Source organism: Trachinotus anak, unplaced genomic scaffold (assembly GCF_046630095.1).
Source record: "Trachinotus anak isolate AG129_WGS33_773 ecotype Australia unplaced genomic scaffold, CSIRO_AGI_Tana_v1 ptg000025l, whole genome shotgun sequence".
Lineage (NCBI taxonomy): Eukaryota > Metazoa > Chordata > Actinopteri > Carangiformes > Carangidae > Trachinotus > Trachinotus anak.
Window position 1 is genome coordinate 14,798,621 of NW_027273876.1, and position 16,559 is coordinate 14,815,179.

Genomic DNA, 16,559 nt, shown 5'->3' on the forward strand with positions numbered 1-16,559 from the left:
GTGTATGCAGGCATACAGAAAGTAAATGCAAATGTTTTTTTAATAAGTGTTTTAAAACTATCTCACAACAGCCACCGTTTTTAGCCATGCTAACGGTAATGCTGGTGTGTGTGCTTGTTGGTCGTTCCATCACTTTGGTCCAGACTGACTAGATATTTCAACAACTATTGGATGGATTACCATCTGGCACACACATTCATCTTCCCCTTGGAAAGAATTGTAATCACTTTGGTATTCCCAAGACTTTTATCTAGCGCTGTCCAATACTTTAGTTTATAATCAAGTACTTCCAAAGTTAACGTCATTTATACCAGCCTCAGCTGTACTTTGGGTTTAGTGAATGTTAGCACGCTAACATGCTAAACTGGCATGGTGAACATGGTAAATTCTACCTGCTAAACATCAACATGTTATCATTGTCTTCAGCGAGGTTCAACTGCGGCAGTAATTTTAACCAAAATTCAAGAAAACTGGCAAAGGAGAGTTGGTTCATCAAGATAAACTGTTGGTGGTGCTAATTCTCCAGTCAGGAGCCATTAAACTATTATAAAAGAAAAAGAGGATGTAAAATAAAGAGTGGTAGTGGAAAACAATGTGATGTGATAGAGATGTGGCATTTCTGTTTGTTTCATGTTTTAACTTGAGGAAGGTTACAGTGTCCTCATCACTCCACACAGATCTGAAGTTTGCTGGTATCTTGAGTCTCCTCAGCAGTAGCAGCTTTAGTAGACGGTGACATTATAGTCATACAGGCTATCTGTTTCCATTGTCCTTTTTCACAGTTTGCCACCTTAAGAAACTTTTTTGTGATATCTTTTTTTTTCTAATATCCTATTTCCGCTTATTTTTTTCAGTACAAATTGACAGCTATTATGAGAATATTAGCAGTGGACTCCTATTGTCTCCATGTAAACAAAATTCAGTATTTAATTTGAACTTTTTGCCGTTATTTATGCATAGCCAACACACAACTCGACCTCCATGATGGCATCCCCGATGGCTGGAGAGAGCTTTGTGAAGCGAGATGAATTTCTCCACTGCTCATTGTTGTTAAGCACACCACACATTTGGATCGAGGCCCATGCTGTGCATACCAGACAGCAAGAAGATAGAAAACATGTTGGGTGTGTAGCTGGTGGTACCTGTTTTGTGTCAACAGTGACATAAAAGAATCCAAACCACAGCTGGATCAAAACGAGATGCACGTTAACGTTCAGTAACAGCATGGAAATGTCCACTGGAAACACACTGCAAATGAAAAGACTTTATGTTTCAGTTTTTTTTTAACCTTATTTTTCTTTTTGTTTTTAATGTCATGTAATGTAATGATTCCGGTGGGTTTCATAGGTTTGACCTGAAAAAAAAAGAAGCCTTTAAATCAGCTAATACCACATCGAACATGCAGTCATAGTAAAAACATGACCATCGCTACAGTGTTCCTCCCATTACCTCAACATGGTGGCATATTGATGGGAGCTGACATCATGCATGCCACTGATTTCTTCCTCCGTGCTGCTTTTCAACAGCACGTTATTAACATCATTTAAGGTTTCCTCCACAGCCATATAGCCCCGTCTCGCTGGACACGAGGATGAAGAGACAGAGTGCATTGTTCTAGCAGAGCCCAGCTGGACTCAGCGGCTGTGAGCAGTGGTGCAGCAGCTACAGTATATTCAGTCACACAGGTGGCGGGGAAATTACAGCGTACACATACTTGTAGTTTGGACGACTTCCACTTCTGGAAGCCAATAAAGACCGCTCAGGCTGCTGCCAATGACTGCAAAAGCTATCCTTGGATGTAGATGCTCGGGCCATGCCAAGGTATTGCTCACGTCCGTGCCCTGTGCATATAGCACAATATGTTTTAATGATCGGATTCAATAAAATAATGATGATTGGTTCCATTAGATCCTGACAGAATATCTCTTTCAGGAGTTGGTGCACTGAAACTACTTACTTCATTCTTAACAATAGCCCTATTGTCTTTGCATGTGTGCCCTCATACATATGTGTGCATGCTTGCATGTGAACTTAAACCCTTTTGGTTCACCAACCTAAATGCTACAACTTGTCTACCCACTTCCTGTGCACAATTTATATTTATGTCACACGGATATAATGTACCAGTTTTTAGACTTCCTTGTCATTTAGATCAAACCATAAGTCTGCACAGCTCTGCTGTTAGACAAAGAACACACAGACAACTGCAGAGGTAATATGCACATACTGTCACATACTTTCTATTTGTGCAGCGCTAAAAGGACTTGGGCTCGGTTTTGTGTTGTCTTTGTGCTGCCGTGCCTCTGAGCAATCACTGGTGTTTTTACTTCCACCTCTGTTCTCATGTTTTATACAGAGTGAGTTTAACCACAAGTCTCCTGTCTTTCTGGTGCCATCGTGGAGGTCCATGGACAGCTGCAAAATTACAACAGGAAGTATTCAGAGCTTTTGCTTTAGTAAAAGCACCACAATGTAAAAAAAATTTGGCATGAAATGCACTTAAGTCTGGGGGCTGATATACAGCTCCTGTCCGTATTTATAGTTTAATATCATATTATTATATTGTGACGTGTTTTTACTTCTGATGTGTGATACTGATGTATTTTAATGCCGTGGCTGGTTAGGGTGGACATAATATAGCTAGAGCTATGTAGCTGCTTAGTTATTAAATGTTATAAATAAAAATGCATCTTGTTTTATATGCTCATATTCTGCAAAGTAATTAATAACTATAGCTGTTAACTGATAAATAAAGTACAATATTTGCTTCAGAAGTGTCTTTACATGTCGTATTTGAAGCATGAGCTGGAAAACAAAAGAAGAAATCCTGTTAAGCTGAGCATTTTTTGTGTGTGTGTGTTGTACTTTCTGTCTACCATGCTAACCATGGCACCGAAGTAAATTACATCTTTTTTTAAAAGGGGAACACCAGTGATTTTACACATCAGTTTGTTTGCAGGTCTGTGGGTCAGGTTTGTAGAAAGCTTTTTGTGTCTCCAGAGGGCGCTGTGCGAAAATATCGTAAAATGCCTCGATACCTGATGTCACTTGAGTCAGTGTTGGTCAGGATTCAAGACTACTAGTTAGAAAATGGAGGAAAAAAATGTGGTGAGTGTTAGAAAGAATTGATCTTACCAAACCGCTGGAGCCCACTCTCCATTTGTGCTTGAGGCTAGCAACCTCACTGCTAGCATAACACTACTGTAACCAAAGTGTCAGCATTGGAGTTGCAGTGTGGGTAATGTATGCATCAGGTTTTGACAAGACTGAGAAGTGATAAGAGTGTGACTGGAATCAAAGGATGATATCTTGTGAACCGTCTGCCATGAGTCCAGAAATGTTATATGAGTACAATTGCAAAACTGGTGGAGTACTCGTTTAATTCTTCATTTATATGTTCTTTTATTTAATATTTATATAATCTAACTTGAAACTCTCTGAATGAATCTTTTGCAGGTGAGACTTGGCCAACATGGCAGCTATACAGTCACATAGAGAAATTCATTTACAACATTCACACATTTACCTGTATATGTTTGAAAGGCGAGGCTCGCTCAGAAACTTTTCCACATTAAGATGTGTTTTGCAGATTTCAACTAAAAAGTTACATACTGCAGCTTTAACTAACTGCTGGGCACCTTTAATATGGCTGCACACCTGAAAGTATGTTACTTTGTACTACTATTATTACTACTTCAATGTCATAACCACTTAAAGTATCACTGCAGATTACAGCAGTTATTTTCCTCATTTCCTATAGAACAAAATTTTCTTCATTTTGAACAGCCTTGTGTTCTTTATACCCTTGTGGCAGGGAATATGGCAGGTATACGCACGACACATAGCTTTACTGTATGCAGCCACACATGCAGAGAAAACAGCACACACACACACACACACAGTGAGATGATAGATTAATAGTGGAGGAGTGGTCAGGCGGCTGCAGACCCTCCAGGGAGCCGACCTGAGGCAGAGAGGCCACCCAATCACAGCTCTTTCCTGCAGCGACTGTGTCTGCAGCCCTGCAGATGCCCTGCACTGAACAAGGACATGCCATCAGAAGCAACCCTTGAATGACTGCTCATCATAAAGACATCCAAATAGTTGTTAAAATCTCTTAAAAGAACCTGCTGAATATTGGATCAAAGCATGATTAACGACAGATTAACAGAGACTATGAATTCATTATGAATAAATCGTTGAACCAATAGCAAGCTTCACTTGATTGATCTGATGGTGCTTTACAGTGCTGCTGTGATTAATGGACTCACAAACTGTAGTCTGAAAAACCTAATGAAATTAGAATTTGAAATTTTGTGTCATTTGAATAGCCACTGGTGTGAATACATCGAGAAATCGATTCCTCCGCGTAGGTAAATGTTCAGTGTATTTAATCAGTCCAGTTTTACATTATACAACATTAAAAGTGTATCAATATATTGATGGAACATAAAACATCAGGCTGTCTGCTAAAAAGCCATTCCACCGTGTTGTGTTATTGTATTATAAAATGCCTTTATGTCTGCCGCTAAGTTGTTTTTGTGAGAGATTAGGAACTATAAAATCACATCAACAGACATATTACTGCCTGAAAATCAGCATTAGTCACAGGGACAGAGACAGAGCTGATCCAAAAGCCCAACCACAAAGATTAGTCACTGTGGAAGAGGAACAAGGCTGTGTGAATGAGGGTTTACTGTTTCACCTTTTGATTCCCGTGTAAGTGTATAAGACAGTATCACATGTCAAATTCAGCTTTGTGCTATCAAAACAAAACCAGGAAACTGTCAAATTCATCTCAGCGAAGCCGTCTGAGAGCAAATCCCACGCTGGGTATGATGACTGGGATGGATTACAGAGGCAATATCAAAGTCTGGGACGCAGGGATGCTTTTCTCAGTGGAGACTTTTAAAGAAATGACTCATACAGTGTGCAAGTACGTGTGTGAAAGTGTGTAGCCTATATAACTGACAGCTTCCAGTCAATTGATCCATGAGTGATAGTGGTTGTATTGTTCGCTCCCATTTCACTGCATGTTTGCTCAGCTATAGATGTTTACTGAAAGTGTGTTGAAACTGTAGATTTCACGCAAGGCAACATCATGTTAAACTCTAGTCACTAGTCTTAAAAGCCCTGTGCAAAATGTGTAATGAAATGAATTTTTTAATTGATCACAGTTACGAAAAAGGGTGACTTTGCATTTATTCTTACTTGATATTTATAGGATGTGATTGCGAGTGTGAAATTAGTCCTTATGGAGGGAAAAATATAATATAAAATAAGAAATATAATATAAAACTCACCTTTTCATACAGGTGAACATTACCAAATACAACATATTTTCTCCCATAAGATGAACCTTAAAACACAGACATGTTTTTGATTCTCATAAATTTCTTACTCCATGACTGAACATCAGCTCGCAGCGTGTACAGCAAAATAATAAGGCACTGGAAGAGGATGTTGTATTTTATTGTTGGCTTCAAATAAAGGAGAGTTGTCTTGGTTCTTCAAATATCTGGTATGTATTTTATCTTAGAAAGAAACTGTGTACAGCAGTTGAATACATTTCACTGGGCCTTTGGAATTATTTTTGACCTGGTTTGTTTGTTTGACGCTTTTTTAAGTGAAATTTCCGACTGCATGTGAAGGCAGCATTTATGTCCCACAGATGTGGCGTGTAAAAAATCTTTGCCGCGAAAAAAGAGTAAGGAAAACAGACCCAGGTAAAAAAAAAAAAAAAAAAAATACAAATAAAATTGAAACAGCAAAATGTCTTATGCAGTTTTAATCAAACTAGGCGTAATAATAAACGATAAAAACTGTGAACAAGTAACATTAGGGTTATTCCATTGTTAGCTAATGCTAGCCACTTAACGAACAATTAATTGTTATTTATTGGTTTTAAGCTAATGGCTCTGGTATAAGTTAGTGTTAGAAAACAGGAAATGCTTAAATAAGCTCTTTTATCGTGGTGAAATTCAAACACAAATGTCATCTCATTGTTTTATTTGTTTTACTTCACTTTGAAGAGTCTGTAAATGTGATTTTAAAAAAGCTGGACTGGGACTATGAATAATAACAAAATGGCTACCATCATTGCCATCTCAGAACTGCATCCCAATTTCTCTCATCCGGTGAGTTCACATGATGTTCAGACAGTTACAGTAATTTCATACCTTTCTGTTGTAGCAACAGCTAATTCAACTATGGTTGTGTATTGTTGGAACTATTTTCTTACTTTTGTTATGTTCTGTTGTGTTGAACTGTTAAAGTAAACAAGTCTACATCCGTGTAATGTTTTGTTTCCCCAGAAAGTGGCAGGCATCGTCATTGGGAAAACTGATGTAAAAAGCTTCCCTGACAGAAAAAGTTGGTGTCTTCTTTGTATTAGTGCACCCATGGTGTTATTTTCAAAGATACATTCCTCCAACCAGCACCAACTCTGCACTCTAGTCTCTTGTACACCAGCCCCCTCTTCTGGCTAGATAAATAAATATCCCTTTTCTGAACTTTTCCTCTTCCCCAATGAACTGCAACACTAACCAAACATGTATGACTGAATTTCAGATATTGGCACGGACAGATTTACTTTTGGCTTCACCATTAAGGACTCACCAGACTTCTTCATTAATGTGACAGCCTGGGGAAACGACGGCTATATAAATGGGCTGTCCAGCAGCTTCAGCATCGGAGACTGTGGTGAGGACGTGTTAAAGTTCCCATAAACCTTAAACCTCTTGAGAATTTGGTAAAGTATATATATAGTTATTTATTTATATGAAATGCCTCAGAGGTGCTTAAAGTTTTTTAATCAGTTATAGTTTCCAGATTCATCCAAATAGTACAAAATGGAGCTCTGGCCATGTCCAGCTTTGACTAGTGTCTTGTTTACTTCAAAACCTGCTAATTTTGAGTGCTTAATTATCAATAAATTAAGGCTAGAAAGTCAAAGCTCTTGACTGTTAAAATATTGATTAGTTATAGAGAAAAATCAGCCTCCTGTTTTAATAAATTGGCATTCTGTGAGGTGTGTCTCTACTTGCAGACTGAAAATCAAGCTGCACAAGAACAAGCATTGCCTTTTTTTTTTAAGTTGAATACTTATCCATAGTTTATTTAGTAATGATGGTTAGAAAATTAGCATAGATACACAGTGAAATATCAATGCATAAAATTGTTTGTTATCATTTTTTTCAGTCACAATTGAAAATTCTTTGGTTACCAACAAAGACCCAGAGAAAGGGGACAGATTCTGTCCTACGACACCAAGGTAATTGACACTTCACAAGAACGAGAACGGTGCTGGGCTGTAATGCTGTGTAAAGCATGATGTAACAGTGTGTAATACCTGACGACAGTGTCAAAAGACTCACTGGTTCAGAGGCCTGTATCTGCTGTCTCAGCCACTACAGGCTGCTGGTGACAGAGGCTCATTCCCAGGTGTGTCTGTGTGCTGACATGGACACCATCGACAGGTTGCTCCCACTGATGCATCTGCCAGTGAAGGACTCAAGAGATTTCTACTCTCTGGGAGACATTGAGGCCAATGGGCAGCGACTGGATGGCACAATGATAAATATACTGGCTGCAGTGAAATCGGTAGGGTATGGCAAAGCCACAGTCTTCACTATTAGATAATGCTAAAGGAAAGTTCACTTTTAGAGACCCTCAGGTTTTTATATATCCGTTTAGGAGTTGCTTTTTACATTAGCATTACATTATTTCTTAATTAACTTTTTTACCGTGCCCACATTTCCATCAACCTGCCTCAGTGACTTCTACTTGTGGTAGTAATTTCATAAATTTCCCAGAATGCTTATCCGTATCACATGTAGAGAGTTGAATGATGGTGATAATAACGCCAGCGTGTTTTTCCTGTGAAGTAAAACATAAAAGTCTGAGAAAAACACTAAAGTGTGCAGGACACTAAAGAGGATCTTAAAGAAATAGTTCAACATTTTAGGAAATAAACTCATTAGATGAAAAACCATTGTCGTGTTCCTGTTAGATATTAAGTTTAGCTTAGCTTAGCATTATGGCTGCCACACTTGATGTAGAGTCACACTTGATGAAGAAAAAGGCATCTACTTTTCTCCTGTGACTGTTTTAATTGATTGTACGTCTAAATCACAAAATAGAGCCAAGACAGGAAGTGGAAAATGTTAAAAATCATGTTACCTTGTTCATGTTTGGCCAATAAATGATCATAATAAGCCTGATAGCTGCCTGTGTTTTAGGATGGATGTTTCCTTTAAAACCATGTGAGCTGAGGTCTTCAGTTTAATCCTGCAGTGAAGATTCTGATCTGCCGATAGAGTAGGATTGTGGTGCACTCATAATAAGTTTTTGTTGTTGAATCAATCACTGTTCAAACTGGTCATGAAATTTTTGGGGGATATTATGAATTTTTGAGAGTTGTTTTCTATGGGAATATGCAGATTATTGATATTCCACATATTAAATTAAAAAGTTTTACTAATGATTCACTCTACAGGAATAAACCGGAACATATTTTCCAACTTTTCTCACACACTGTTTGCATTAGATAGTGGTTTTACAGCTGTCTTTTTCTCCACAGTAAGCTCAACTATGCTGGAAAATAGGCTGTTAAAGTTTCCTGAGCTGAAAAACAACATTAACAAGGAGGGAAGGGTTGTTTAACAGTGCTCCGATGTGACCTTATGAAAATCGGTCATGGAAAAGTCATAGAGCCCATCACTGAGGCCGTGGTGGGGAAGCCTGATAAGCCTGATTCAGGACATTTTCAACAAAAATCGTAGCTGCTGAGCAAATATTAGGTCAAACTTTTCTAAATGTACTTAATTTATTATCTTATAAATTGCCTAACAGACAACATTGTGTCAGTTTTGTCTGTGTGGTTACATGGTGGTATGCTTGTTGTTTGCTTGGAACATACCAAAATACCATAATGGCTCTAAAGATGAGTTCACAAAGAGGCCAGATCCTGTCCTTAATATCGCTGCATTTTTTTTTTTTTTTTATTTACATGAAGGGAAGATAACATGATAGGAACTTCAGATGATTCTGTTTACTTTTTCAGTGCGGAGAGCCAAAGCAGTTCACCACTTCAGACGGTCGCAAAGGGCAGAGACTGGAAGTGAAGCTCTTTGATGACTCTGTCTCTTCCTTCCCCCTCGTCTGGTGCGTCATAGCCATTTATTAATTTGGAAAATGAATTATTTATTACTTTTGTTGCTTTTGTGCCATATTCCATCTTGTTGGCCCCAGTGTATCTTTAGGTTGCCATAAATTTACTTTGGTGACATGAAGCTTTAGATTAACCCACCGAACTGCATGTGTGTTTGATTTTCACTGTGCTCTCCCTGACCTCTGTTTCACTCACAGCTGGGACAGAGAAGTCATTCAGCTTGTGCAAACTTGGATACCCAAGGAGACGGGTAGGTTGACGGCTGCTGCTCATTCTCAGCCACAAAAGGAATCGTTATTCCAGCCTGTCATGTCCCATTAACATACTTTACAAGAGAGACACATGGACATGGATACCTGAGATGTGATTGTGTGTTTGTGTTTAAGAACTTACTGTTGTTTTAACTTTGATTCTTTATTCAAAGTTCTCTTCATAGCTGACGCAAAGATTAGCTTTGACAGCTTTCGCAACGGCATGGCAGCAACTGTTAACTCGAAAACCATTATCACCGTCAACCCTGGTAAGATATTACAACATATTACAGCCACAAAAACAGGATCTGATACAACCATTTAATGTGCCTTTAACAAAAAGAAAACTGAAACACTGTTTTGGGAAACAAACCAACCAGCTCTGGCATACAGGTTTGGGGAAAAAGATATCGTCCTCCTACTGCTGTGTAGAATATTTTCAGTAAGGAATACATGTCAAAGTCAATCATAATTTGCTCTCAGACACCAGGGAGGCCAGCCTGCTGTTCAGCTATGCTAAACAAGTGTCTGAGTCTGGAGCTCTGGATCAAGATGAGAAGCCAGAGGATGTGCCTGGTGGGTTATAGTGAGGAATTCCCCTCACTTTGATGCTGTCAGTGTCAGAATGAGTCTCTCTGGACCATGATGTAAAATGCTCTTTTTATTTCACGTCTCAGCTTTTCAATCTCATACTTTTTCCTTTCTTTCTCTCTTTTGAATTATTCTTGGATCATACTTTAATAGACAGTACAAATATGTACTGTAATTGGACTCCTTGACAGAAGGTACTTGTAAAATCTTGAGAACTGTAAAAAAAGTAATATAAAAATCAGACAACACCACATATATAATGATCAACTAATGAGTCCAATCTGGCTGAAATCATATTTTTGTGCTTTAAAAGGAAAAAGCTTGTGATTTTCTATATTTTTCTTACCGCCATTAAAGCCAATGAAAAGACCAAAACTAACAATGACTTGACCCTTTGACAAGTACTGCCTGTGTGGCCTGTGCCTCTGTGCCATAGACCTCCATTATTGTACAAAAACTAATGGAAACACATCAGTGAGCCACACTGTTGCACTGGCTAAGAAGTTTCTTCTTGAAAATGAACACAAGCAGTTGTAAGACTGAACTTCTTCACTGCCCAGGTGTTTTAGTTCAGAACTAAGATTTTTATTTAAGTGAAACTTTATATTTGTGAGCCATTTGACTTGTGGGAGTCCGTGAGCACTCAGAGGTGGAATAACACATTCTTGGATTTAGTCCTTTAAAGGGTTTTGTTGACCATGAAAATGATACATAGTATAACACCACCCTGTCATTTAATTTTTCCTGATGTAACACATCAAATTATCAGTGGCAAGTGCAGCTGTTTTCCAAAGAGAGAGTCTGCAGACATGGATATGTGGTGCTGCTTCTGTCTCTGCAGTGGATTCCATCATTGATGTTTACACAGTGCGCCAGCTGAAGGAGAAGGCCCGAGAGAATCCCGAGGCTTTCTTTGGCATCACATATAGCTTCATCTCCAGGCTCGACCTTGATTCCTCTGTTTCAAAAGTCATCAGGACACAGTGGTAAGTGCACACAAGTGGCTGGAACGGAAGCATTAAAACAATGATCTGTATGCCACTCCAGTCAATAAACAATCTCTGAGCTAGTCTGTTTTTTCTTCTGTCTCAGCTCCAGGTGTAAGTTCCAGGTGACTGAGGATGCGCGGAGCTGCTGCAACCTGCTGTGTCCAGGGAGGGACCAAGCCTTGTCAGCCACCACAGGCTTTTACCTGCTGGTGGATTTCACGGACCACACCGGCACCCTGCATGCCTGCACCCTCAGGAGTCCAGTGGCAGAGAAGACACTTGGCTGCACAGTCAGTACTGCTTTACAGAAAAATGATTATAAGATGCCCCTAGCAGAAGCCCCTCTGTTAATTAAAGAACATAGGAATAGACAGATGCATGGTGGTCCATGTTGAAAATGTCTTCTGTTTGTTTCCAACTAAGTTATTTTCCAGATAGTTCAAATTCTGTGCAGGTCGGGAAAGTCAGGAAATATTTGCTGTTGGCTGAATGTATTAAATCCACCACATTAAATGTTATGCATGTGTGATGAATAGCATTTCCATTTCATCTGTTGCAGACCGACGAGTTCACCAGTTTGACTGATGATGAGCGAACTGCAATGAAGTGGAAATTTCTTTTGGAGAGATGCAAAATATATGTGAAGGTACTGAAGCTTTTGATTCTATGCCTTGTGCATTGGCTATAAAAACAAATCCCATGTTAAAAAACTTTTACAATATGTTTCAGATCCTCCCTTCCACTAAGATGAGGACTGGGATCAGGGGGGTGGTCATGGCCTGCTCACTTGCCGACCCAGGGGAGGTGAAACAGCACATGTCTGCCTTATTGTAGTGCCTGTGATTAGCACACACACACACACACACTGACCAAGCAGGAAAACACATGTTGCAGTTATAGTTGTCTGCTTTACCTGCTCTTTTCTGTTGTTGATGAAGATGTTAACATGGGAAATGTATGTGTACACAGTATGTGCTTTGTGGAATGATACGTTCTCTACATTTATTATTTATTTGGCTTATTTATTGAAATATATATTTATATATCTATATAATTAAGAATGTACTGTTTGTAATGTGAAATACATCAAGCAACTGTTACTGTTCCATAAAATGAAATTTAATGAGCAACCAGAGTTCAAATACTTAGTCCTAGTGACTGAGACAGTTTTATAATTAAACTTTTATAATTTAGGTATACTTTGACTAAAAGGATGCCATGTCTGTATGATAAACTGAATTTAAATAAACAGCTTTTGTCTTTTACAGTTGTCCGTTTTTCTTCCTACGATAAAGCAAGTTTGGTCGGTAGATGGCAGTACTGCAATGATTATGAACACGGAACTTTTAAAACATCTTCGTATGTTGCCGAGGGACACATTATAGGGACGTGCAGACTTGACATCAACACAAACAACTAAAGGTAATCATAACTTCTCATATTTCTCCTGTCGTGCGGTGGAAACTGTAGCCTGAATTATGTCCTGCAGTGAAATAACGTCATAATCACAAGGTGTTAGTGTTTAATAGATACGTTAGCAAATTGTCTAAATTGCATAGCCCGTAAACAAAGCTAGGCTACTTTGCTAACGTTAGCCTGCACCTTTTAAGATAAATGTTTTATCTGCACAGCTTGAAAATAACTAAACCACGTCCCTGTTTAAAGTTGACATGTAACGACGGTAAGAAAACTTCAGCAGCTAGCTAACTGTCTCCTACATTTCCATACAGGTTCAGGCTGAGCGGTGACTAGCACCAGTCAAGCATGAATGTGAACCAGGGGACGGTGGGCAGCGACCCGGTCATTCTGGCCACGGCTGGATACGACCATACTGTCCGCTTCTGGCAGGCCCACAGCGGGATCTGCACCAGGACAGTCCAGCACCAGGACTCTGTATCCTTTACTCAGACTGACCTGCTGTGAAACCAAATCAGAATTTACACTGTAATAGTATTTAGTGATTGATTGATAGTGTTTAGATCTTATAAGAGGAGACAGGTGTCACTCCAAGCTGAGAAGATAACAAAATTTGAGTTTCAGCTGACATTTGATCATTTGAGTTGATTAAATAACATCAAATAATACAACAGGCACTCCGTATATGGACCTTGCTGTGTTTAACATGTTCTTTTCATTTTGTTTGAAGCTGCTCCCAGATTTGTCTTTAGATATCAGAATCACAACGGTGTGTCCTTCTACTTTAGAGAAACTTGTTCAAGTTAACAAATTAGAACAAAGCTGTAAAATGTTAAAGACATAACCTAAACAAACCACTTCCTGAACATCTGCTTCCAGCAAGTAAATTCACTTGAGGTCACACCTGACAGGAGTATGATTGCGGCAGCAGGTTGGTCAAAATTTTTTTCCATACTTTGGCTCATTAGTTGTATTAATGTCATGCTGGAGCTGCTATATTTCACAGTAAGTTTAAACTCTGCTTTTTAGGTTATCAGCACATCCGCATGTACGACCTAAACTCCAACAACCCAAACCCGGTGATCAACTATGATGGAGTTAGCAAGAACATCACGTCTGTGGGCTTTCATGAAGATGGACGCTGGATGTACACAGGAGGAGAGGACTGTATGGCTCGCATCTGGGATCTGAGGTACTGCGGGGCAAGCTCACTAACCTGTGTATTATTTACTTTGCAATCATCAAACCTAACCTTCATCCCTGCTCATCCTATAGGTCAAGAAATCTGCAGTGTCAGAGGATTTTCCAAGTCAATGCCCCAATCAACTGCGTGTGCCTGCATCCTAACCAGGTAAGGGACATAATACTAGTCACATTTGATGGTCTTTTTAATCTAATGTTACTGTAAGTCATTTAGAATGCGCTTACTGCCGGAAAATGTCAGTTAAACCTTCAGTGTTGGTTTTCAGGCGGAGCTGATTGTTGGAGACCAGAGTGGAGTGATTCATATCTGGGATCTCAAGACTGACCACAATGAACAGCTGATTCCTGAGCCTGAGGTCTCAATCAACTCAGTTCACATTGACCCAGATGCCAGTTACATGGCAGCAGTCAACAGCTCGGTCAGTACCCAAACAGTCCGGAAAGTTCCGATATTGTGGAGTGTTAAGTCAGATTCTACGACTAAAACAGCCTCCTTTGTTCTGCTTTACAGGGAAACTGTTATGTGTGGAACCTTGCTGGAGGCATCGGAGATGAAGTGACTCAGCTCATTCCCAAAACTAAGATCCCTGCTCACAACCGCTACTCTCTCCGCTGCAAGTTCAGCCCTGATTCAACGTGAGTGCTCTTCTTCTCTACAAGACCTTATCTGCCCTATCTGTCCAATAACAAGTAATGCCACTGTAGCTTTGGAAAACTTCAGTCAGATTTTTTACCATGTCTGCCCTGTTTACTTTAGAAAAATCTCATGTGCAAAATTTGAATTTTGGAATATTTCACAACTGTCTGCTTGATTTATTTAAAAAAAAAGCTATTTTTCTGCTCTGATGTTGATGATATTGACTTTTAATGTTTGCTGTCATCTGCAGACTATTGGCCACATGCTCAGCAGATCAGACCTGTAAAATCTGGAGAACGACCAACTTCTCACTTATGACTGAACTGAGCATCAAGAGTAACAATCCCGGAGAGACGTCGAGAGGCTGGATGTGGGACTGTGCCTTCTCTGGAGACTCCCAGTATATTGTAACTGGTCAGTCCATGAGTTGTGGTAATTGGGTTATCACTGCAATGCACTGTCAGTGCAGTTATATCAAAATTATTCCATACTGAGATTATGAATTATTATTTTAAAATCAGGGCAGTGTTGCTTCCCTTCAGGCGTGAACACAGGAAACCCAGAGTCTTAAAAGACCCAGTGTTGAAGAGTTTTGAAAAATTCTAAAACATTAACATTTTTGAGAAGCTTATAATATTCTGTAATATTGAACATCCAATGTCTAACATAGAAATATAAAATAAAAAGACCAAACTGAAGGACAAGTGTTCTGCACAGGAATTGCTATGAGGCAAATTTTCAAAGATATAACAATTACAAAGGTTTAATGCCCAGACATCACTGTAATACAGACTTAATTTTAGAGTCATACAGTTGCTGCCCTTTAAGTTTGGCATCGCAGGCTATTGACCAGAACGTGGCATCTTTTAAGTCTGTTTGGAAACAACAGTTAAAAGGAATACGAATTAAATTTAAAAATCTCCCCATTTCCTAAAATAATATCAAACAAGATTTGACTCACAGAGATTTGAAATCCATTTGCATGTATTTGCAGTTAAAGAGTACTTTCACTTTTTAGTAACTTGTGTGTTCAGTGACTTTTTACAGTCTCAGTTTTATTCACCCTGGGGACACCACATACCAATAAACCAGATGCCATGAATGTGGACTGTATGGAGCTGCAAAGACATGGAGAGATTGAGAGTGTGTGACTCAGAGTACTAATAGTAGAAAAATTAGTAGTGGTATTAGTTGTGAGTGTTTCAAATGCATTTTTTGAATTTGTGAAGAGTGACTTCTTGAAGCTAAAACTGGGTGCTCAGCTCTGTCAGAGTAATCTTTAATGTGTAGTGTTAAGACTTAGCTGACAGTCATTATGAAGCTACTTCGGGGATACATGGAATAAAAACTTTTTTGCCCGAGGTTTTCTCTTTTATAAATCCAGCTCAATAGTTGGTAACAGATGAAGTGATATAAGCCTTTTAGAAGGAGAAAGAGCAGGGACAGGTTTCATAACATATTATTGGTTAAAAATTTGCCTTGAGGTGAATTTAAAGTTGTTTTCTTTTTACAGCGTCCTCAGACAACCTGGCTCGCCTGTGGTGTGTGGAAACTGGGGAGATCAAGAGGGAATACAGCGGCCACCAGAAGGCTGTGGTGTGTCTGGCCTTCAATGACAGTGTGCTGGGCTGAGGAGGAGGAGGAGGAGGAGGAGGAAGAAGGAGATGAAGTGACAAGAGGCAGCAGACAGTCACTGCAAAGGAGACATAAAGACTCTTAAGAAGATGTGACTCAATGCTCAGAAGGTGTATGTCTGTCGGCGTCAGTTTTCCCTGAAATCATAATCTTGAGAAAGCAGAGGCTTGTGTTTGAACTTAATGATCTTCTGCCAGATGCCTGTAAGTATGCAATTATAGAAATTGGTTGAAGTCTGATGGAAATATGCGGTAGTGTTTATCAGCTGCCCCACACAGTTTTAAACTCATCACTCTGTGCACAAACAAGACCAATGTCAAGTCTTTGTTTTTTTTAGTACACCATATTTATTGTATCAAAAGGACCATATTATTCACATCAACTTTGTGCTTGGACAAGCCGTGGAATGAATTAATCTCTCATGTGATATGTATAATTCATTTGATACTCTTCATTCAAGGTGAAGTTGTAAGGTAAACTATTTTTAATGATCCCTTGTGGATTGGAGAGTAAATGATGGAAAATGGTTGCACAGTAAAGACAAGTCCGTACTGTCTTTGAGTTCTGTCTGTCTCCTCCTTTTTCTTTTTTTTTCACTCTAATGAAGAAAAATTGGCAAAAAAAATCCCCAACAGTCTTTTATTGGGCAGATCAAAACACTCACA

At 39.1% G+C, this 16,559-nt stretch overlaps 2 protein-coding genes across 4 annotated transcripts; both read left to right on the forward strand.

Moving 5' to 3' along the window:
* The first annotated feature begins 5,608 nt into the window (after positions 1 to 5,608).
* Positions 5,609 to 12,388, forward strand: meiob (meiosis specific with OB-fold). 3 transcript variants are annotated; one of them, XM_071463000.1, is made up of 15 exons: positions 5,609 to 5,726; positions 6,033 to 6,137; positions 6,315 to 6,372; positions 6,571 to 6,702; positions 7,201 to 7,273; positions 7,407 to 7,602; positions 9,065 to 9,165; positions 9,370 to 9,422; positions 9,597 to 9,692; positions 9,907 to 9,999; positions 10,856 to 11,000; positions 11,107 to 11,293; positions 11,563 to 11,649; positions 11,733 to 11,807; positions 12,272 to 12,388. In XM_071463000.1, exons 2-15 carry the CDS (start codon positions 6,072 to 6,074, stop codon positions 12,386 to 12,388), a joined length of 1,479 nt encoding a protein of 492 aa, XP_071319101.1. In that variant the 5' UTR covers positions 5,609 to 5,726; positions 6,033 to 6,071. The 3 variants fall into 3 exon arrangements, with proteins under 3 accessions (XP_071319101.1, XP_071319102.1, XP_071319103.1); XM_071463001.1 differs by having other exon boundaries at positions 10,883 to 11,000; XM_071463002.1 differs by lacking the exon at positions 12,272 to 12,388 and having other exon boundaries at positions 11,733 to 12,268.
* Positions 12,389 to 12,760: 372 nt separating this feature from the next.
* mlst8 (MTOR associated protein, LST8 homolog (S. cerevisiae)) lies at positions 12,761 to 16,450 on the forward strand. The gene is made up of 8 exons (XM_071463003.1): positions 12,761 to 12,896; positions 13,299 to 13,350; positions 13,449 to 13,611; positions 13,695 to 13,770; positions 13,889 to 14,041; positions 14,134 to 14,258; positions 14,510 to 14,673; positions 15,773 to 16,450. The coding sequence occupies exons 1-8, from the start codon at positions 12,768 to 12,770 to the stop codon at positions 15,889 to 15,891; spliced, it is 981 nt and encodes a 326-aa protein (XP_071319104.1). The 5' UTR covers positions 12,761 to 12,767; the 3' UTR covers positions 15,892 to 16,450.
* Positions 16,451 to 16,559: the final 109 nt, after the last annotated feature.

What these genes read in the sequence shown, in the direction of transcription:
- mlst8 (XM_071463003.1), top strand. Translation starts at nt 12,768, where the DNA reads ATGAATGTGAACCAGGGGACGGTGGGCAGCGACCCGGTCATTCTGGCC. An exon ending in GCTCGCATCTGGGATCTGAG is followed by an intron (nt 13,612 to 13,694) that starts GTACTGCGGGGC and finishes CTCATCCTATAG; the next exon opens with GTCAAGAAATCTGCAGTGTC. An exon ending in TGGCAGCAGTCAACAGCTCG is followed by an intron (nt 14,042 to 14,133) that starts GTCAGTACCCAA and finishes TCTGCTTTACAG; the next exon opens with GGAAACTGTTATGTGTGGAA.
- meiob (XM_071463000.1), top strand. Translation starts at nt 6,072, where the DNA reads ATGAATAATAACAAAATGGCTACCATCATTGCCATCTCAGAACTGCAT. An exon ending in AAGCTTCCCTGACAGAAAAA is followed by an intron (nt 6,373 to 6,570) that starts GTTGGTGTCTTC and finishes ACTGAATTTCAG; the next exon opens with ATATTGGCACGGACAGATTT. An exon ending in GATGCAAAATATATGTGAAG is followed by an intron (nt 11,650 to 11,732) that starts GTACTGAAGCTT and finishes AATATGTTTCAG; the next exon opens with ATCCTCCCTTCCACTAAGAT.